Here is a 23646-nt window from a genome sequence, read left to right as displayed (position 1 = left end):
AACAAGGTGAGCCTTGAGAGCCAAGAGAGTTGCACAGGCTTGGTTAAAATGACTCAGTGTTAACTCATTCACTGCCAGCCATTGGCAGTGAATGAGTTAAACCCATTAACTCATTCACTGCCATTGACGGCTATAGACGTCAATGGCAGTGAATGAGTTAATATGAGGTCAGAAAATGATGTGTTATATCATCCTTTTTTTGTACAGTGAAAGATGTGTACTTGTGTAAATCATCTGATGTGAGATGTGTCCCTGTTTTTGTGCCCCTCAGCCATCTCTGTTAATCATTCCTGTGACGGGTCTGTACATGAAACTCAAGGATAAAGGGGTTTAGTCTTGGTGTAAACAAAAAGAAAGGATCCAACCTCGCGAAAAGACAAGGTTTACCTGAACCAAAAAACAAACAAACCAGATATCCAGTGAGGCGTCCTATCATTGTAGTTGTATTTGGTGCTGTTCAGATGCTGTAAACCCACCTGGGTGGTCTCAAATATTTAACAGCCTTTTGAGTGCTGCTCAAAAGTATTGCAAAAAAAGTGAAAGCAGAAAGATGTGTGTGCTTTGTAGGCGCCTCAGTCCAAAGAAATCCCAAAGAAATCCACCACCGACACCACATACACATGCAGCCCTGATGTTGTCAAACTGCCCCTCCTCCTCCGTCCTAAACTCTACTGCCTTGGTACTGTTTTGTAGTAAATTATAAAAGATGTTCCCACTTAGCTCAAATCCTCATCTGTGAAGAGTTGACAGTAACAGTGAAGTGAGTATAGCTAACCCTCTATCAGATTCCACCTTATATATGTGAGTGTGTCATAATGAACAGGAGAGGAGAACGGCTGCTTTTGCGTTCAACGACGCAGGACAAGTTTAAAGTGAGCAGCATTTACAAAAGGGGTCACAAACTACCACTATCCAAATCAGAATATGTTAACCAGATTGCCACCTGATTCTAACGAGTGGCACTAACAGGAATCACATATCAGCTCAGTGTTATCTAAACGGTGAGCAAATCAATATTGCACCAATTCAAAGGAAGCAAGAGTCTCTTAATGAGGGACTACTTTAAAGTCATCCTTTGTGCGTAAGTTCCCCGTCAGATGCAGACAGCTCACCCTTGTCGGTTATTCAAAGGAGGCGGGGTCCAGTTGCACTGACTGAGTGTTGCAGGGTATCTGAGAAGCAGATATGCCCTTTTAAAAAGTTTGAGGAGACTCTCAGGAGAAGCCACTTCGGACTTTTACGCATCGAGCGTCCATGGATGGAAAGGGGACCGAGAAGGCACCGACAGGAGCCAACATGAGCAATAGATCCTTCCCTATCTCTGACCCGATATGTCAAACGGAGGACGCTCCTTTCGCCATGGATGTCATCCGCAGTGAGTAAAGCGGGTTCCGCACGGCAGATTTGCCCGTTTTCACGGTTCCCCCCCAAGAGCTCCCTACGAGCAGCAAGAGTAGATCCACGGGAATTTTAATTGGTGGGAGGGTTTTTGTGCACCACTGGGTCGCAGTGCCCTGGCAACGGTGGCGGAGCAGAGAAACTAAACTGCTGGTTGTACTTCATTAGGACTTAATGGGATTCCTGGAAGTCTTTGAACCACACTGGGGAACGAAAGACTGAAGTTGTGCTATGTTGCTGCCCCTTTGCAGCACGATGGTCACTACTTTGAAGTGAGGATTTTTCAGACATATGAAATAAAACAAAATATAATATAATATAATATAATATAATATAATATAATATAATATAATATAATATAATATAATATAATATATAGATTTGGCGAGAATTACATATTAATACTGTGTTGGAATACACAGACGATAACATATACGTGTTTTATGGTATCTTGCTCGTGCCCCCCTCCCAGCAAACTATTTAAGCTCAGTTTGACGCTGTCTCAGAGCCAGGCGTGTGCCAACATCTGCTCGGTTTTTTCCCTACCACTGAAGTGTACAGCAAGTGATCTTTTAGTACAGTTACAGACTCCCCCTCATTCGCTTTACATTACTGTAACCCATCTGCGAACAATTAGACAAACCGCACAGCAAAGGTAAACTGTATTCCCCCTAAAACTTTCTACAGATGTGGAGTTAATATTGTTATTGTAATAACAATATCCCAATAATAAGAGCGTGAAAGTGTGAGCCATGTTTACACTTTCAGTTTTATTCTGTGGATGGCTTCCATTTGGCCCGAGGGCGTTTTTTTTCTTTTCTTTTCTTTTTCTTGATTTTTAAAAAAAAAATTTCTTTTTTGAAAAACGTGTTTATTATTTTAATGTGTTTAATGTCTGTTTTGGATCATGCGCACTGCTACACATGATCAGCAACGAGACACACTAAAATAAACAATATTTTGCCCAAATTTCTGACTTTAACTAAATATTTACGTGTAAATCTTCTTTGTGGTTTGCTTACATAAGAACAGTGTTAACTATTACATTTAATGGGATCTAGTTACATTTAAATTTACCTGATATATATTCAGTTTATACTAAGCGCATTTTCCTTAATTATTTTTATGAATTAACCTTCGATTCTACGCTAAATTATTGCTGCATCCTTTTTGTTGAAACTTCAAATTTTTATTTTTTGTAGCGCTGAGATAAATGTCCTTCAGACTGCATGTCTCAGTCAGCAAATGTGCTACAAAGATGTGTAATATTACGTTAGAAAATGAAACCAGATGATTGGCCAGTGGGTAATGTTGTTGTTGTTGTTGTTGTTGTTGTTGTTGTTGTTGTTGTTGTTGTTGTTGTTGTTGTTGTTGTTGTTGTTGTTGTTTAACCCTTGTGTTGTCCATGGGTCATTTTTGTCCTCTAAAGAAATCTTTTGCTATCAAAAATGTATTTGTTATTCATCAAATGGGCTGAAAATAACAGAAGTTATTCATTACTATACTATGAATGATTGGAATAAGTTTCAAGTAATTTGATTTATTTATGTGGTTTTTATTGAATTTTATAACGTTGTTGGCAGGGGCGGAGCGGGGGGGTGGCTTACGGGGCTTAAGCCCGGGTTGTTTTGTCAGAAGCCCGGGGTATTTTGGAGTGTAATTTTTTCATAGTTAGATGCCTGGCTGACAACTGTATAAAACAAAAAGTACACACAATATTCGAAGCACATAGTGCACACTGTGGGAATTTACGACTGTGCGTGAATCCCCCCCTGATATTGGTATGATCCAAGCTCAGGCACTAAGCGACTGAGCGAGGGGGCGGGGGGAGCTGCTCCCCGTGAGTGCGCTGTTGGAGAGATGGAGCCAGCCATACTAAGGAGAGCTTAAGTTTGAGCAGGTACCAAAGCAAATCATTCGTACCGTACAAATAATGTAAATATGACGGTGCATCACGAAAGATTGATATGAAACTGATCACTTGACCAATATTATTTTACTTGCTCTTCAAGTGAATCAACAAATGGCGAAATGAAAAGCCGAACAAATGCTATTTTTTAGAGAGTCTTAGCTTACGCGTGTTTATTTCATATTTTCAGTTCTTACCCTCCCCGACTAATTCGGTTTCAGTTATGTACTGAAATATAAGAATGGACATTAGAGGCTTCTTTCAAAGAAAAAACTCAGGTAAATGTTATTTTATATATTATGCTTTGTATGTTGTTCAGTATATTTCTATGCAAAACAAGAGGGATTTCAGTACACAGCAGGATATTCACATTTGTAACCAGATATTTACATACACTTTAGGGAGAAAACATAAAACATTTTTACTGTACAACATCAATTTAGAGTAAACTTTTGTTTTAGATAAATATTGAAATATATTTTGAATTAGTTAAATGTCAGAATAAAGAGAGACAGAGCTGTCTATTTTTTATCACTTTCATTAAATTTAGGAGTACATGTACATTAAGTTTATTGTTAATTAATAAGAAAACTCCAGACGATTCCATTCTGAGCTGAAGAAGCTTCTGATAGGTTAGTAGAGTCCATGTGAGTAAATTGGTGGCACAGCTGTGGATGCATATAAGGCAAAACACAGAGCCTGTTTCTTTGACATGGGAAAATCAAGAGATGTCAACCAAAACACCAGGAAAAGAATCGTGGAGCTCCATAAGTGTGGCTCAGTTTGAATACAATTTGGTGCCATTTGCAATTAAAAAACACAGACAGTTTCTCTCTTTACTCTTAAAGTTAACAAATATGTTTTTATATTTATCAATCTAAAAAAATAAACATTTAGTCTGATTTGATGTTACAATTAAAAAAGTGTTTGTGTTTTGATCTGAAGAGTTTGTAAATATCTGGTTTCAACTGTATATTTGATGATTGTCAGCACAAAGAGGGAGAGAGAGGAGCAGAGATTGAGATGGAGAATGAGGACAGAACAGAGATGAACAAGAGCAGGTGAGACACACATGTTAGTCAAATGGTTGCTTACTAAAAGTATCACTGTATCATAGGTACTCATGTATCTCGTACCTAGTGTTTCTTTTTAGGTTTGCTATTTTTCAAATTCTATATTTATTAAGTTCTGCAGGCTTGTTTGCACAACAAGGCTAAATAATTATGTAAACTTTTCTCAATCTAAATATTGTACTTTGGTAGAATTAAATAAGTGTAGTGCAGGTCTATGATGATTTTTAGTGCTACTATAATCTAGTTCTGATTGTGGTTATGTCTTGGTTAAGTCCTCAGTAGTCCTGCTTTTGAACTGTTGTAGTCCTGTTTTAATTCTGGATCAGTTCTGCGTCTGGTTGAATTGGGGTTTAGTCCCTGTGTCTTGATACAGCCCCGACTTCGTTCTGTCTTGCTGCTCAATTAAAAAACTAGTTTAAGGTGTCCTGCATGTGTGATATATACATTTCCCTATATGAAGTCATTCTTTTTTGAACAAAACTCAAAACAGAGCCTATTAATCTTTCAGTCATTTCTACACCCCCCCCTCAAAAAAAAAAAAAAATCCCACATGCATACTACCCTTTAGGGCTAAGCCCCGGGTGTTTCAAATGTCTGGCTCCTCCTCTGGTTGTTGGTCCTCGTGGACAAAAATGACCCCAAAGTACAAAGTGTTGCAAAGAGCCGTATTTTCACACCATACTGTTTTCAAACATCTTTGATCTTGGATCACTGATGTGTGGGGTCAAGCACTGGTCATAACAACCACAACAGGCAGCACAATGAGGAGGCAGGTGCTCTATATTCAATGAAATTTTATTTATACAGCGCCAAATCACAACAACAGCCGCATCAAAGTGTTTCGTATTGTAAGGTAGACTCTACAATAATACATACACAGAAAGTATCCTCAAAAGCCTCCATTGCACTGGAGATTTGCATACTTTGATGAGCATACTTTTTTTTACCATGTTGTGCAAAGCAATGACCAGTAGGACAAAGCACATATTGTCCTCTAGTATAATGAGGAGGGAGAATCAATGTTCAGGAAGATCCAGGGTTAGAAGATATAGAAAATATTGTCAATATTTAGAGCACATGCTACCCTTTCTCTGAAAAAGCACATCAGCCACCTGCAGAAGTGGAAGAAGGCTATGAAGTGAAGAAAAGTGATGAAGAATCTGAACTATGTTCAAGTAGGTTCTCAGGCATCCAGGACATGGTAGTCTGAGGAGCTTGGAGAGAAAGTGACTGGGCTTCTTGAAGTTTCTTGAATTTTCAGAATGTGAAACTGAAATAGATGTGTCAGAGGACTACACATCATCCATTTCAATTATGATGAAGACAAAGAATCAAGCAGGAAAGAGGAATCAGCTGAGACAGAGGAATATTTGCAGTAACGTGAGGAAACACTGATCTGGTCTTCTAACCTTCCCAGTGACAGACGATGCATGACTCTCTCATGTGCCTCAGAGAAAGATGATCTACCACAGTCCAAGCACATGTGCCAGGTCCCATACTCCTTCAGTGGCTTTTCTACTCGAGTACTGAAAGCATTATACACAGTGTATTCTGCTTGTATTCTGCTTTTTAACGTTCACATGCCAATGGATGCATCAGAGACCAAGTTGGGGTTCAGTAACTTGCCCAAGGACACCTTGGTAAGAACTCCAGACTAGAGCACACAGAGATTGAACCAACAACCATCCAATTAGCAGATGACCTGCTCTACAGCCAACTCAATGATGAACAAGGAGGGACAACAAGAGAGGAAGAAAAATGGACCGAATGCAGCTGTAGGCATATGTGGGTGTGTTGATTCTTACTGCCGTGCATCCAGTAGAGTCGCTACGGCCAGTTTATGACATCCTGAGTCTGGTAGAGAAGTTTTCATGCTGACACAAGATTAATCATAGAAGCACAAAAAGGACATAATTTCTTGATAAAGACACAATAGATGATCGTCGTTCATGACACAAACGTGCTCCCATTTGAGGTGTATGATGTGTGTTGATGTTGACTTGACTTGAAACACAAGTGGGTGTTCCTCCTGCTGTGATGTAAGATCCTGGTACTGATGTGACTGTATGAGCACCAAGTCCCCTTCAGAGGACTCTGTCCCCTCCAACAGAACATCCAAGTAAACCAGGGAACTTTGAGACAAAAACATGGGCAGCATGTGATGCAGGTCCAGCTGTACATGGAACATGCTCGTGTGCGATGGCAAACCGTCTGTCCTGCAGTCAGGACACGAGTTGTCCCTAACATTGCAGGTTTCCAAAAGAAAACAATCACCTGTAACAGCTTGTTTACTGTATATGCCCCTTGGCCTGCAACTGCAGAAAGAATGCTGTCCATGATGGGACCAGTGCAGAGGAATAAACCTGAGCTTCCTCCTGCACTTGGGTCAAATATGGACACGCCTTTGTCCTCATGAAAGTTTGCCTTCACTCAGACTCATGCCCTCCTACCATGCCAAAATATAGAAAACTGTCAGGCAATGAGTTGGAATAAAGTTGAATAAAACCTTGAAACACAGAGATGGATGATATTTTATACTTGTTGCTTCAAAGCAAACGGGGTCATTTTTGAGCCCTGAGGACCACAGGTGTGATTATGTGCTGCCATTTAAAATTTATAAATGGTTCAAAAAAAGAATTCTCACTAAAGTTCAACATACAGCACTCTGTATGTTGAACTTTAGTGAGAATTTAAAAAAAATTTTTTTTTTTTAAATATTTAATTTAATTAAATATTTAATTTTCTTGTTTTATTTTCGCTAAAAAACAGGGTTTATTTTTTGTAAAGAAGGTCTGGTGGCCCTAAAATGTAAAATGTTGAGTAAATTTTGTTTTAATGTGTTGGTCTTAAGTAAAACTAAGGTGTAACACTGAATTGATTGACAATTTATACTTTTTACTTTAAAAAACAGTCAAATGAAGTGGGGACATTTTTGACCCCTGAGGACCACCAGTGTGATTATTTGCTGCCATTAAAAATTTATAAACGCTTGAAAAAAAAAATTCTCACTAAAGTTCAACATACAGCACTCTCTAGTTATTCAGATAGTCAAAATTATCTAAACAATTAAATATTTAATTTTCTCAATTTGTTTTCGCTAAAAAAACAGGGTTTATTTTTTGTAAAGAAGGTCTGGTGGCCCTAAAATGTAAAATGTTGAGTAAATTTTGTGTTAATGTGTTGGTCTTAAGTAAAACTAAGGTGTAACACTGAATTGATTGACAATTTATACTTTATACTTTAAAAAACAGTCAAATGAAGTGGGGACACTTTTGACCCCTGATGGCTCACATTGTATGCAAATCGGGAGGACATCACAAGGGTTAAATTAATTCTCAAAAATCAGCCCCAAAAATCAAGGATTGATTATCCACTGCAGGAGAGCGTAAAACCGTGTGGCCTCGTCACCACTTTGCTGAATTACCCAGACGGTGCCACATGCATATCTGGCTCATCGTATGGTAGCTTGAGTGGTCAAAGAGAACACTTAAAATACCGCTAGAATTTGTGATTTATAGGCTCCAGATTTCAGTCACTGTCTGCCTCATCGCAAACAAATAAACGAACGAATGTCTCTTGTCTATCCTGTGCGCTCAAAACCATGAACAGAGAAGAAATGACACATATTACGAGAATCGTCTTAATTATATCAGCATGCCGGAACTTTTACTCAGCCCTTCCTCCCATTCTTGTTCAGACACAAACCGGATTGCAGATTTCTTATCACACACTGTTCTTTCTGTGAAAAAACAGTTTGAACAATTCAGCCGTAATTACACTTTCTAGCTGCTGGTTTCCAGCTGCTGTGGATGTTTCTGCAACTTACACTTTGCCCCGCATTGCTACTTTCCACTGTGCGTAATCCTGCCCACATGCATGGCACCTTGTTTCAGAATCATTAACCAACTTACAAGAAGCTTACCTACTGCTGTTTCATTTTACGTCTGTGATGGCACTTATGTTTATTGACTACAAAGTAAGTTCTGCTAGCACAAAGATGAATATCAACAGCCTAACAGTGGGCAAAGCCACAGGAGCTTGGTTTGGTCTGGCAGTATTTGGCTTTAGTTTATTTGAATGGTTGTTGAATCATTTTAACAGAAGCCCACAAATATATTAACCTAGTAATACACTCCCCCATTAAACCCCCCATTGCCAGGATTTAACTAAGCAAACAGATAAGAGCCTTCCACTGGACAGTTACTGCAGCAATGATTCACCTCACAACAGCTGAATTCAGCACTGAGTTCTCATTTCTTCAACATCTGTGTCAGTAGGCATATCCTGTGGTCGCGGTAAAAGATGTTTATCATTTTCAGAAGAGTCAAAATGTTGGCCTGTGTCAAGCAAAGAAAACGCCCAAGATTGCTGAAACTACTAAAACTGGGTTAACTCTCTGACACACTATTAAAACTAGGAAAGATAGCGGTGACCAAACATCTAGAAATCAACTGTAGAGCTCACATTTGAGCTCACATTTATGAAAATGAGAGCATTTCAATATACAATATGAAGAAAACTCAACAAACTGGGATTAAACAGCTGTGAGCCTTAAGAAAAGTACTTATCAGTGAGGCTTGAAAAAAAAAGCCTTACTGAGCATAAAGGTTGGCATCTGGAGTGATGTGAGAAGATCATGTAGTCTGATAAAGATTAAAGTGATGGGAGCATCAGTGTCAGAGGAGAGCTGATGAAGCAATACTCAGCTGTCATGCCTGGTGTCTACCGAACAAGCCTGAGCAGTGCAGTGGGTGATGCTGTGATCTGGGGCTGCGTCAGCTGGTCGGGTCTTGGTTCATCGGTGTAATAAGGCCAAAAAACTGAGCTCAGTTGACAATATGAATATACTGAATCAAACAGGCACAGGCATATTTAGATTCAGACAAAGCCAGAGTTCACTGGGCTCAAATTGTGCAAGAGTGATTCAGGGAACATGAAATATCACGTTTCTCTTCGGCCCACTGAGAACCTTTGGGACATCCTGGAGGAGACTTTGGGCAGCAGTCACACTTGACTGATCTCTTTGACATCAGAGGGCTCTTGTGGTTTACAGGATCAAACCTAATTGGACTTTTTCCTCTAAACAGCATGCGAGCACTTAGCTTCTCATGTTGCCATATCAGGGTAACACTTTGCTGGCTCTGCACTTTGACATAACATTTTCAGCTGCAGGTAGTATTTTGAGCAAATGGTAAAAATATATCAGCAACAATACCCATGAGGAGAATCAAGTTTACATTTTATTCGCCACATGCAGTGACAGGTTGCCCTGCAGTGGAACGAACCCGTCCCCCGACCTTACGCACACAACACAGACATCACACGGGGATATAAGTGAGTGCTTATCAGTGTGTGCGTGTCCATAGTTCAGCTGACGAAGATCACATCGACCATCTCAGATTTAATGAAAGCAAATTTATTTTCCTTTTCCTTTGTTAATTTCAGGGTTTGGTCTCTTTGACTACATCCTGTATGGCATCTTGACCTTCATGGCAACAGTTTCTTTGCTGGTCTTCTTAGAGGAATGTATCTACATCTATAGGAAAGTACCTGCCAATAAGAAGAGTCTCATCATCTGGGTGAATGGAGCAGCACCGGTGAGAACAGTTTGCAGAAAAGAAACAGATGACACAAACGTATACCTGGATCTTTAATTGACGCTTGTCTCATTTTTTCAGGCGATTGGCACCATGTCATGTCTGGGGATGTGGTTCCCCAGAGCTACCCTGTTTACTGATATGTTCTCTGGCTGGTGGGTTTTTATTTCTTTTCCCCACTCGTCCCTTCTCTTTTACTCACCCTCCGTTTCCCACTGTGCTGTGTGTCTCTCTGACCAGCAGAGTCCTGCTGTGAAAGATAATAGTGAAACCTGAACCTCAGAACCTACAGAAAAACTGAAAACAGGAGTGCTGTTAAGTACTGTGTGACGTGTCATTTACTTTTCTACTACTCTTCCTGAGCCCTCCTCCAAAAACCTCTTTCTCTTATTCTTCCTACATTCCTAGATTTCATTCCCATGTTCCTTGTTTCCATTTACCTGCCTCTCTTTCACCGTAGTTACTTTGCCATCGTGGTGTTCAAGTTCCTGATCCTGATGGTGGAAGAGTTGGGTGGCGACGAGGCGTTTCTGAAGCGTGCAGGAAAATATAAACTGAAGATCAGCACGGGGCCTTGTTGCTGTTGCTGCTGTTGCCTGCCAGAGGTGGCCATCACACGGTAAATCCACAAGTGACACCGTCACTTTTCTGCTTTAGTTTTCTGTCGTGTAAGCTGAAAGCAAATCTACTTGTTTTTTAAAACGCAAATGACTAACTTCTGGAGAGCACTCAGCAGATGCATATCTTCAGAATAGTCACTAAAGCTGATGATGATGATGATGATGGACGTCTTCCGATCTTGGTTTTTTGTTATTCTTGGCAAAAGAGCCTTTTTCTTTGGTAGATTTTTTTCCTCCTTGGTAGGTAGGGGCGGAGGGGGCTTTAAGGCTATAAACACCAGATTAAATAAACTAGATTAAACCTCATGGCTAAGTTTGGCTTTTAAAGGAGCATGTCAACATCCGCAAAAGTTCTCTGAAAGCAGTCAGAGAGATCTGAAAGCAATTTTGCCAGTGCAATCAAGCATGAGCTCTCGTGTTTGCTTGTAGTCCAGGCTTATTTTATTGAAGTTTTACGTATAAGGAAGAATAGCCTTGAAATGGCGCGTTCACCTGCGCCGTAGTTTCTATTTATTTACTGTCCACATTTAATAGTTCCAGCGAAGGGTGGTCAGTTTCCAAATATGTTTCCACCGATGCTTTGATATTGGGCAATTGCTCGAGAACAGGCAGATGGCAACAACCTGGAATGCTAATGAAGCACAGACCATGGCGGGTGGCTTTGAAGTAGTTTGCACCCCCGTTCAAACATTACACAAACACAGAGCCTCTTTGCATAGAGCATTGAATTCACACTAGAGCTTCAGTCTGGTTCTCAGAATCCAGGTTGCACTACTGGTCATTCAACTTGTTCGGGGTGGGGCAGCATTTACAGAACAGACATATCACCCCCCTGTTTTGCAGAAAAAAGCCAAGTGGCACCATGTGTTGCAATGGACTTTCTGATTTGGCCATTTTAATCAGATACAGGAGTCGCACACTGGTTTGTCTGTCTGTCTGCAGAATGCATTATCTGAACAGAGCTGACCTGGCGTCCCAGTTCAGTTTCATCCCTTAGAGAAGTGCCGATCTATGAACGCATTACTTTTGAAGCCTAAAGATGATGACCAGACAGAACAGCCGCTGCAATTAAAGTTCACAGTTAATGGCGATAGAAATGTTCGCTCCCAGTTCTGCTAATATGAACTTGATTGTAGTTTCAGTGTATAGAAAGGATAGATTCCAGGCCAAAGATCAAAAAGACCAAGGGGTCTAAACAAATAAGAAAAAGGGTGAACATGCCACATATTTGGCCACACAAGCATTATCTTCTTCCCACGTAGTTTCTTGGAATGAGGCCACACTGTTGCCAGGCAGTGACAGGCAAATGTGCAAAGTTAACAAAAAATCCTTTTAAAGCCTTCATTCTGCATTGCAAGATGATGACAATCAAGCCAGGACATGCTCAGCTACTTATACTGTGCCCCGTTTTTATGTTTAAAAACCCCCCACTAATGCACCTCAGAAGCACAATGTTGTTTTGGTTGCGTAACCGCAGTCAAATCTTGACATGCCAGCAGCACACAGAGATGTGTCCAGATCCACTCTTTATTGCTCCAGACATCCTGAAGTAATGTTCGAGGGCAGGTACAGTGGAACTGCACAATGAACTTTTTGTGTTTTTTACTGTAAATCAGAGGTTAGATTATTCCGGGTCATCAGCAGATAATGAAATGGTTTCCTCTGTTTCGTCTCCAGACGCTCTCTCTTCCTGCTCAAACTTGGCTCCATCCAGTTTGCCGTCCTGAAGACTGCCTTCACCATCTTTTCCATTGTTCTCTACACCAACGACAACTACCATGTGAAGGATGTGAGTTGAAAGCACAGAAATGTAAACAACTATCTCTCCAAATACAAACCCAATTCTGAAACAGTTGGGGTGCTGTGTAAAGATTTTAAAATCTCACAAACAAATTTAATATTCACAATAGAATATTTTTAAAAGACATCAAATTTCTTAACCGTACCATTTTAGAAAAAAAAAATCATCTCATTTTGAATGTGGTGGCAGCAACACGTCTCCAACAATTTGGGACAGAGGCAACAAAAGGCTGGAAAATTCAAGTGGTTTTTTTTGGGGGGGGAAATATAGACGCCACATTCTCTGGACTAAAGAGGAGAGGAACCATCCAGCTTGTTATCAGTGTTCAGTTCAAATTCCTTCATCCCTGATAGGATGGGGTTACATTAGTGCCTGTAGAATTGGCAACTTGCACATCTGGTAAGGCGCCAGCAGTGCTGAAAAACATATAAAGGTTTTAAAGACACATATACTCTCATCCAGATGTATTTTTCAGGGAAGGCTTTGAATATTTCAGCAAGATACTGCATACTGCAGCTATTACAACAGATGGCTTTATAATAAAAAAGTCCAGGTGTTGAACTGGCCTGTCTGCAGGCCCAAACCTTTCACTAACGGAAAACATCTGGCACATCATGAAATAGAAAATACAGGAAAGAAAGACTGTTGGGCAACTAGAATCCTATATGGTGTAGAGCAGGGCTGCGTTAACGGTTCATTAAAATTTGGCGTCTGAAACAGAAATAGAAGCAATCAAATTATTACCCCATCAGGGACATAATTCAAAGACACCATTAAAAAAATTATGCATCAGATTTCCCACAAATTTTAAAGCAACAACTTAATATGGTACTCAGTTGTCTGAATGGCCCCCACGAGTTTGTATACATGCCTGAACATCTAGTTTAGATTTTTGGATTTTTGTTTTAATTGGGGCATGCTCCTAATGAGATGAAAGATGGTGCTCTGGAGAATCTACTTCCTAAATCTGGACCAGAGTATCACTGAGCTCCTGCACAGCTTCAGCTGGGACCTGGAGGCGTCGTTTAGACCGAAACATAATGTACTATTGCTACATAAGGCCAGGCATTGTCGTACACCAGGAGGAATCCAGGACCCACTGCACCAGCTTAGGGTCTGACAGTGGGTCCAAGGATTTCACTCCGATAATGGACGTTAGGGGGCCGTTGTCTAACCTGTAGAGATCTGTGCGTCCCTCCATGGATATGCTTTTGCAGACCATCACTGACCCACTGCCAAACCGATCATGCTGAACGATGTTACAGGCACCATAACGTTCTCCATAACTTCTCCAAACTCTTTCACATCTGTCACATGTGCTCAGGGTAACCCTGCTCTCATCTGTGAAAAGCACAGGGCAACAGAGATGGACCTGCCAATTCTCTTATTCTATTGCAAACTCAATCAGGCTCAATGGCGCTGGGCAGTGAGCACAGGGCCCAAAGGACATCCTGTCCACGGGCCACCCTCATGAAGTCTGCTACTGATTTTTTGGTCATAGACAATTACGACAATGGCCTGACGGAGGTCATCTTGTAGGGCTCTGGCAGTGCTCATCTTGCTCCTCTTTGCAGAAAGGAGCACATACCAGTCCTGCTGATGGGACTTTCTTTGACCCTGCAAAATTACTTTAGGAGAGATGTACATGTAAATTCCAGGAGCACGCTGTTGAAACATAGCAAACCTTCTGCTACATGCTGATGTGCTCTCCTGGAGGACTTGGACTACCTGTGCAACCTATGCAGTGTCCAGGTATACCCTCATACTGACCCTAGCCAAATGCAAAATCTAGTGAAAATCTTTCAGTGGTCGCCATCTGTAAAAGTAGTCCTGTCTTGGTGGTTGTCTCATTGTTTCATCTCTTGTGCACCTGCTGTTACTGTCATTTCATGAACACCAAAGCAGCCAAAACTGCTACATAAACGATCAGATCAGTGTCCCAGTATTTTAACTGACTTAATGCTATCCTCTGATTAAAAATAGTTCATTTAATTCTTTTAAGCCGTGTGTAAACTCAAGTTACTCATGTCCATTTATACTCATGCACAGCCCTCAACACGCTCCTGGAAACATTCCTGTGAGATTTTTGCCCATATCCACATGATTCTATCACAGTTAGCATCTGCAGATTTGTTGGCTGCACGTCCATGATATCAATCTACCGTTCCACTGCATCTCAAAGATGCTCTGTTGCATTAAGATCTGGTGATTGTGGAGGGTGTTTGAGGACAGCAAACTCATTGTTGTGTCCAAAAAAGCAGTTTCAGATGATTTGAGCTTTGTGGCATGGTGTGTTATCTTGCTGAAAGCAGCCGTTACAGGATGGGTACACTGGTCATAAAGGGATGGACACAGTCAGCAACAATACTCAGATAGGCTGTGGTGTTTAAACAATACTCAATTTAGTAGAATTTAGTACAAAGAGGCCCAAAGACAGCCATGAAAACATCTCCCACACCATTACACCAGCAGCCTGAACTGGGTGAATCCAGTCTTTCATACCAAATTCTGACCCTACTGTCCAAATCTCAGAGCAGAATTGAGACTTATCAGACCAAAGAGCATATTTCCAATCTTCTATTGTCCAATTTTGGTGAGCCTGTGTGAATTACAAAAGTATCACTTTTGAATTACTGATGCCTTTCTTTCCATTCAAAGCAATTCACTACCAAACCTAGGCATCAACCAGGCATTTTAACCCAGGGAACAGACAAGATATTATTCTTTATAAACCCTAGTGTGAGAAAATCCCAGAAGATCAGCAGTTTCAGATCAGGGCGTCTGGCACCAACAACCATGCCACATTCAAAGTTATGCAAATCGTCTTTTTTCCTCACTCTGATGCTCGAACTTCAGTAGGTCATCTGGTCCATGTCTACATGCCTAGGTGCAATAGCAGTTGAGTTGCTGCGATGTAATTGGCCAATTAAACATTTGTGTTTAGGAACATCCCCATAATTATTATTAGTCCTTATACACCTCATCCCCCATCACACTGAACACTGGTGCTCCACAGGGGTGTGTACTGAGCCCTCTCCTGTACTCACTCTACACCTACGACTGCACAGCCACTAACAGCTCCAACATCATTGTGAAGTTTGCGGACGACACTACAGTGGTGGGTCTTATCACCAACGGTGATGAGACGGCTTACAGGGAGGAGGTCAGCGCCCTGACCCACTGGTGTCAAGACAACCATCTCACCCTCAACGTCGCAAGGACAAAGGAGTTGATAGTGGACTTCCGGAGGTGCAGAGAAGTACACACCCCCATCACCATCAACGGCGCTGCTGTGGAGAGAGTGAGCAGCTTCCGGTTCCTTGGCGTACACCTGGCTGAGGATCTTACGTGGTCAGTACACACAAACAAAACAGTGAAGAAGGCGCAGCAGCGCCTCTTCTTTCTCAGGAGACTGAAAAGATTCGGCATGAGCCCCCGCATCCTCAGGACCTTCTATCGCTGTGCCATTGAGAGCATCCTCACTGGATGCATCACCACCTGGTATGGCAACAGCACCGCCTACAACTGCAAAGCTCTCCAGCGAGTAGTGCGGTGCTCTGAACGGATAATTGGAGGTGAGCTTCCCTCCCTCCAAGACATCTACAGGAAGCGCTACCTGAGGAAAGCGGGGAGGATCATCAAGGACTCCAGTCACCCCAGCCATAAACTGTTCAGACTGCTTCCATCAGGAAGGAGGTTCTGCAGCATCCGGTCCCGTACCAGCAGACTGAGAGACAGCTTCTTCCATCAGGCCATCAGACTGCTGAACACTTCATAGACACCTCAGCTTCACTACTGGAACTTCAACATTATGCACTCCACACTGTATATAAATGCCACTTGTTTTGCACATATTCAACTCTGTATATTTTATATATTTTATTATTATTATTATTATTATTATTATTTTATTTTATTTTTTTACTATTTAATTTGTAAAAATGTGTATACACACACACACACACACACACACACACACACACACACACACACACACACGTAGGAAAATATTTAGTATACACATCCAGAAATGCATACACTATTATATATTGTACATATATTTATTAGTGTCAGGTTGGCCATTCTTGTATTTTGCTCGTTTGTGTTGTTGTGTTTGCACATCTCTGTTGCTTGTGGGGCTCGCACACAAGAATTTCACTCGCATGTGCTGTGCCAGTGTGCCTGCACATGTGATGTGACAATAAAAAGTGATTTGATTTGATTTGATTTACAATATAATATGTATATTATAGCTCATTATGGCTGTAGCTCAGGTGGCAGAGCAGGTCAGCCACTAATCAGAAGATCGGTGGTTCGATCCCAGGCTGCCTCCTCGCTGCATGCCAAATATCCTTGGGCAAGATACTAACCCCATGTTTGCCTACTGGTGGTGGTCAGAGGGCCCGGTGGCCTCGCCTCTGTCAGTGCGCCCCAGGGCAGCTGTGGCTACAACGTAGCTTGCCATCACCAGTGTGTGAATGTTTGTGTGAATGGGTGAATGACTGAATGTAGTGTAAAGCGCTTTGGGGTCCTTAGGGACTGAGTAAAGTGCTATACAAATGCAGACCATTTACCATAATATCCTGTACAGACATGTGAAAAATATACAATAACAAATGAAGTAAGAGCGACATTAAAAACAATCACACTAACTAAAAGAATTATTCTCTCGTTCCATTAAGATGGATTTAAACTCTCCCAACGTAACCAGTTGAACTGGTATTCCTAATAAAGTGCCCAGTGACAGTAAAATGTAATTGAAACTACCCTGAAATCCTGATAAAGCCGTTTTCATTTCTGTATTTTTTTTGTTAGTTTCTATTAAACCCTGATTCTTTTGTCCCCATGATAGAACAGAGAAAACCGATTCATAGTGTGTTAAAACATTTATATTTCTTTTTATTCAATCATCTTCCGGAAGAGAGAGACCCCTGCGCAGCCCAAACGCCAGTTGCAGGATCTCTCACATTAGAATCATAAACTGTGTCTCATATAGGTATTATTATGGTACTTTACACTTCACAGTTTCAATACAACCATTGCTTATATGGCAAAGTTCCTCTTTTCTGTCTGGTTTCCTGTATTTATTAATATACTGTACAGCTCTACACTTCCTGTTTTCAGTCTGGCTGAGCACTTAGTTTATGAGTCAAAAGTGGTCTTGCTCTACAAACTTTCATTATTAAAGTACATAAAACAATATAATAAGAAAATAAGGATACTAAGGATATATTAATTACATGACATTTCTCATGTCAGCTGACAAAGCTCTGCTTATAGTACTGTTAAACCAATATTATAACTCCAATTTTGTATGAAAAAGATAAATCACCATATTCATATGTTAAAGACAATGGCCAAGCTCTGTTTTGACCATTTTTATATAAAATGTGTGTGTGTGTGTGTGTGTGTGTGTGTGTGTGTGTGTGTGTGTGTGTGTGTGTGTGTGTGTGTGTGTGTGTGTGTGTTGTTGTTGCAGGTAAGTGCTACAGGAGATGCAATATGGATCAACTGTTTTGTAGGCGTCTTGACAATCACAGGTTTGTGGCCTGTTGGCATCACGTTTATACACCTGAAGAACACCCTGCGAACAATAAAGATCGTCCCGAAATACGCCATGTATCAGGTAAGACACTGATCAAGCACATGTGCACACTTTTTGGATAAAGACTAATAACAGATTTGAAAGACTGTTTTACCAGGATAACACAAGCTGCAACTACAATTAGTCCTTATATGTTTTCATTTGTGTCGTTAGCTGCTCCTGATTCTTACCCAGCTGCAGACAGCTATTATCAACATCTTGGGCAGGAATGGCATCATCGCCTGCTCTCCACCTTTCCCCTCATCTATCAGAGGATACAGTGAGTTTACATCCATCTATCCAGTCAGACCAATCATCCACATATTTACAGTTCCATATATATTTGGACACTGACACAAGTTTTATTTTTGTATGTGTTTACTGAAACACATTTTGATCATAGTTAAATAATATACTTGGACATAATGTGTAAACTCCTTTCATTTGCGGGTATCCACATTCAAACTGGAGGTAGGGTTTAGGTATTCCAGCTCCTTAGCATATGCCATCTTCTTTTTAAAGCGACCAAATGTAATTGGACTATTAATTCAAAGGCTATTTATTGGGGCAGGTGTGGGCAATTCTTGAATATGTCATTATCAGTTAAGCAGATAAAAGAACTTGAGTTGATTTAAGGTGTGGTTCTTGCATTTGAAAGATTTTGCTGTGAACAGACAAAATGTGGTCAAAGGAGCTCTCCATGCAGGTGAAATAAGCCATCCTTAAGCTGCAAAAACAGAAGAAAAAAAACATCTGAGAAATTGCTGCAATATTTGGAGTTGCAAAATGTACATACAGTTTGGTGCATCCTGAGAAAGAAAGAACGCACTGGTGAACTCAACAATGTAAAAAGACCTGGACGTCCAAAGAAGACAACAGTGGTGGATGATCAGAGTCATTTCCACGGTGAAGAGAAATCTCTTCACAACAGCCAACCAAGTAAACAACACTCTCCAGGATGTAGGCGCATCGATATCCAAGTGTACTATAAAGAGAAGACTGCATGAAAGTAAATACAGAGGGTTCACTGCGAGCTGCAAGCCACTCATAAGCCTCAAGAATAGAAAGGCTAGATTTGGGTTTTGCTAAAAAATAAAATTAAATTAAAAAAACATCTCAAAAAGCCAGCACAGTTCTGGAAAAACATTCTTTAGACAGATGAAACCACAATCAACCTCTACCAGAATGATGGCAAGAAAAAAGCAAGGAGAAGCGTAAAACGCCTCATGTCTCTGAATCCAAAGCAAACAATATCTATAACACACGGCGGAGGCAAGTGTGATGGCTTGGTCGTGCATGGCTGCCAGTGGCACTGAGACACTAGTGTTTATTGATGACGTGACACAGGACAGAAGCAGCATAAGTTCTGAAGTGTTCAGAGGCATACTGTCTGCTCAAATCCAGCTCAATGCAGTAAAATTGATTGGGCGGCATTTCAAAATACAGATGGAGAATAACCCAAAACTCGCCAAAGGAACTCAGGAGTTTTATTAAAGCAAATAAGTAGAGTATTCTTGAATGGCCAAGTCAGTCAGCTGATCTTAACTCGGTTGAGCATCCATTTCACTTGTCGAAGACTAAACTTTGGACAGAAAGGCTCACAAACACACAGCAACTGAAAGCCACTGCAGTAAAGGCCTAGTAGAGCATAAAAAGGAGGAAATCTGGTGATGTCCATGAGCTCAAGACTTCAGGCTGTCATTGTCAGCAAAACCATTAAAAATAAACATTTTATTTTCACTTATTTAATTTGTACAATTACTTTAGAGCCCCTGGTATGAAGGTATTGTGTTAAAAAATACTCTAGTTGCTCACATTTTTAGGCAATCTTTTTGTTCCCCCACTGAATTAAAGCTGAAATTCTGCACCTCAACTGCATCTGAGTTGTTTCATCTAAAGTCACTGTGGGTAATTTACAGAACCAAAATAAGAGAAAAAAAGCAGTCCCAATCTAACTGTATCATATTTAGCATGCATCAGTATCCTTATTTTTTACCAGTAACCCTGTGACAGCTGAGCTTCGTTGTGCCCCTTATTCTGCTTTCGCAGTGATGAGCCAGCAGCTGCTGATCATGGAGATGTTCATCATGACGATGGTGACACGGCTGCTCTATAGACGACAGTACGATCCTTTACCTGAAGAGCAGGATGCGAATGAAAACACCAGGATGACTGACTTAACACAGTCTCCATGAGAGCTAAATTGTGTTAATGTGTGTGTGTGTGTGTGTGTGTGTGTGTGTGTGTGTGTGTGTGTGTGTGTGTGTGTGTGTGTGTGTGTGTGTGTGTGTGTGTTTGATTCATATTTTCTTTCTAGTATTTGATTAAGACATTGCATATATTCAAAATAACAAATATGAATTATATGTAAATGGGTCGTGTAGCTACTCACTAAGGTTACCGGGCTGCGAGTCCGCTACAAAGTGTTGATTGACAGGATACTCAGGTCATGTACAGGCATGTAAAATTAATAAGAACATCCCGTGGAAATGGACTGACTCTCTTTGAAAACCTGCATTTTTTTTTCATACACAGTAAGTGGGACTAAAAAACAAAACAGTTGAAAGAACATTTTGCAGAGTATCTGGTTATCTGGCAACAGATCAGCAAAATTACTGCAAATAAAAAGAGCATCTTAGAGAGGCAGAGTTTCTCAGAAGTAAAAAATTGGCAGAGGTTCACCAATCTGCAAAAAAATCAAAAATCAGAATGATGTTCCTCAATGTAAAATTGCAAAGACTTTGACTATCTCAGCATCTACGGTGCCTGATGTCATCCAACGATTCAGAGAACCTGGAGAAATCTCCGTGCACAAGTGACAAGACCAAAAATCGATATGGATGCATGCGATATTCAGGTTGTAAAACGACACTGCATTAAAAACAGGTGTCATTCTATCATGGAAATATCTGCACAGGCTCAGGAACACTTCCAGAAATCACTGTCTGTGAATACAGTTCACTGTACTGTACACAAAAACAGGTACAGGCAATAGCTTGAAGAGTTCAAATACAGCTTTACTAAAGACTCCGACATTGGACTTGTTTTGTCCTAGAGCTCTTAGTGCTACATTTGACACCACATTCTCACATTTTCGAGGTCATTTTTTGTGTAATAACACTTGTATACACCCTTTCCCCCCCCAGAAGAACCCTTTAGTTTTCCTCCAAAACATAATCTGCATTGAGACACAGAACCACATCTGACTGCCAGAAAACATGTTCTTAATTAAGTGGTATCAGGGGGGTTGTTTTAGGAGATGTTTTATTTTACAAATATGGGATTTCCCCATAATTTACCAGAGATGTTGCTGAAAGAAATATGTAGGCTAATTTGATACCATTTGAGTAATGGCTTGTAAAGTACACAAGTGAAAGAAAGCCTTTGTCTGTGGAGATTTCAATGCATGATTTCCTTACGCTTGCGAAACAGATAAAGGAAAAAAGCTGGAACAGCATCATAAATCCTCACTGATGGATGCTGGTTCTCATCTACTTGAGGTCATTGCAATGGTGCTCAGTTACAAGAAGACAACACTACAGAAAAATAAAGCAAAGCAAATGTTTTAAAAAATCACCAAAGTTCAGATGAGTGAAGTATCAAGTACTGTGCAAAAGTCTTGAGTTAGCCTCACTAACTCAAGACATGAAGCAATATTCGATCTACACATAACAAACTTAAAAAGAGGCTTTTGTTACTAGCAGACAGTTCCCAAAACATATCATTTGTTTGCATTTCTTTAGGTGATTCGATAAAAAATGTTAAACTTAAAGTGTGACAGGCATAAAACGGTATTTTCTTCCTCCACTTGTCTAGTTTTCTCTATTTTTAGGACACACTGCCCTTAGATACGCCAAGTCTTCGACTATGTACAGCAAATGAACAGTATTTAAAAGTCGTGTTCTTAAGAAACAGGAAGAAAAAAATCAAAGACCTGACACGTGCATCTTCTGAGCCATCTGCTGTTGACAGAAATGGTCTCAGTGGATGTTTGGCTCTGAAAAAGCTGTACTTAAATATTTCAGATTATCAAAAATGGACTTAAAATTAGTGATGGCAGGTTTTATGACAGTAAATAAATGTAATATTTTTTTCTTGAATCGTCGTCAATAAATGTGGAAGAAGTCTGGCGAGATGGTCAACATTGAATGTCTTCAGCTATCTCTGTCATGATTTGGAGATGCGGTGTTGCGGATCTTCTCAAAACGGACGGATTACACGTGCATAAAAGGTCATATTTTGATTCATTATACCACAACCGTGAGTACCATGATTGGCAATAACTTTCTTTTTCAGCATGACAATGATCCCAAACACTCTGCCACTGGCACCAAGTTTACAATGAGCTTTAAATGCTATTTGAGAGAACTGAAGACTGCTTTAAAAGTAATGACAAGAAAGCTTGGCTAACGGAATTTAAGCTGTATTGAAGAATATAGGTGGTCATACCAAGCACTAACAGTAAAGCTTGTTACAGCTGTACTTCCAGTACATTTGCTTATATTTCAGTGTACACGTTGAACCTATTAATCACTTTAGTAACAAAATACAAAGAAATGAGGAGTGGCTTTAGACGTTTGTGCAGTACTGTATTTTAATATTCATTTATTATTAAAAAAAATTTGTCCATTACATGCTGACATTTTACAGTTTAACATCAGCGTACCTGCAATCCTCCGACTCCCTGGGTTACAAAGAGAATTGGAAATAACTAGCAGGCCAATTTTAAAGTCTTTCTAAAAAGTTGAATTAGCATTAAATTTAAAAAAGGTGATTGTTTTTTGTTTTGTTTTGGGTTTTTTTTGGAAAACTATAGGTGCCCAAATAGAGTATTATTAAATGCATATAATGCACATATGTATGCATGAATGTATGATATGTTGGCCTACTTTAACTATTCACATGTGGTTATTTTAAACAGGTAATGTTCTAACAGTTCTCCGCTGTGGTGTTTGCTCTCTGGTCCAATACAGTCATTGCTCTGGCCACTGTAGATTTTTAAAATATTGCCTCGCTAGGGGGCAGTAAAAACAACAAAAACAGTAAGGGCCTTGTTTTTCGTTTCAAAAGAACCACAATCTGTTTACATCGTGTTAAAAATGGTGCCCAAGCCTGTTCTTCACCCACAATCTAACGTTCTGTACCCCCCAATTCTAACATCCACTGCCCGCTGACTGCGCATGAACAGATAAACAGGTATGTAGACGTTAATGACGTTGACTGACAAGCCTCTGACCAATAACATTGTCGAATTTGTCGCTCCTCTCTTGGAGCCAATCGCGGCTGTGAATCCACAAGCCTGCACCAAGTGCGGTTGAGTCGACGTTTTCGAAGGTACGTGCTGTCCACAAACGTCAATGGAAATCAATTGCACCGGATGTTTATAGATCAGCTCTTCAAATTAAAAGCTTTTGCCTCTACGCAGGGATACATTTAACTACACCTAAAAGTATTTCATTTATGAATTGGTTTACGGTGTTATTATTTATTTTTAATGCGAAAACACAAAAAGGAAACCTGTTGCAAGACAAAAAAATAATAATTTTACCTAAAAAAAAATAATAATTTTTTTAATACGAACTTCATACAACCTTCAACAAGGATATGTCCAAAGACATTTGCTTTGGGTTTACATTTATAATGTCATTGTAATTTTAAACGAGT

At 40.2% G+C, this 23646-nt stretch overlaps 1 protein-coding gene across 1 annotated transcript; it reads left to right on the top strand.

The window, feature by feature from the left end:
• The first annotated feature begins 1244 nt into the window (after positions 1 to 1244).
• Positions 1245 to 20283, top strand: slc51a (solute carrier family 51 member A). Its single transcript, XM_085418578.1, has 8 exons — positions 1245 to 1375; positions 9826 to 9977; positions 10059 to 10132; positions 10438 to 10596; positions 12275 to 12386; positions 17878 to 18024; positions 18157 to 18262; positions 20032 to 20283. Exons 1-8 carry the CDS (start codon positions 1255 to 1257, stop codon positions 20175 to 20177), a joined length of 1017 nt encoding a protein of 338 aa, XP_085274704.1. The 5' UTR covers positions 1245 to 1254; the 3' UTR covers positions 20178 to 20283.
• The last annotated feature ends 3363 nt before the right edge of the window (positions 20284 to 23646 follow it).

This window comes from Rhamphochromis longiceps, linkage group LG9 (assembly GCF_057381845.1).
Source record: "Rhamphochromis longiceps isolate RC_006_pf linkage group LG9, R_longiceps_female_GT1.1, whole genome shotgun sequence".
In the NCBI taxonomy this organism is placed as follows: Eukaryota; Metazoa; Chordata; class Actinopteri; order Cichliformes; family Cichlidae; genus Rhamphochromis; species Rhamphochromis longiceps.
The sequence above is the reverse complement of the archived record's forward strand: the minus strand, read 5'-3'. Positions and strand labels throughout refer to the sequence as shown.

Coding starts and splice junctions, on each gene's coding strand:
- slc51a (XM_085418578.1), top strand. CDS start 1,255: ATGGATGGAAAGGGGACCGAGAAGGCACCGACAGGAGCCAACATGAGC. Junction 10,133..10,437: donor ACTGATATGTTCTCTGGCTG/GTGGGTTTTTAT, acceptor CTTTCACCGTAG/TTACTTTGCCATCGTGGTGT. Junction 12,387..17,877: donor ACAACTACCATGTGAAGGAT/GTGAGTTGAAAG, acceptor TTGTTGTTGCAG/GTAAGTGCTACAGGAGATGC.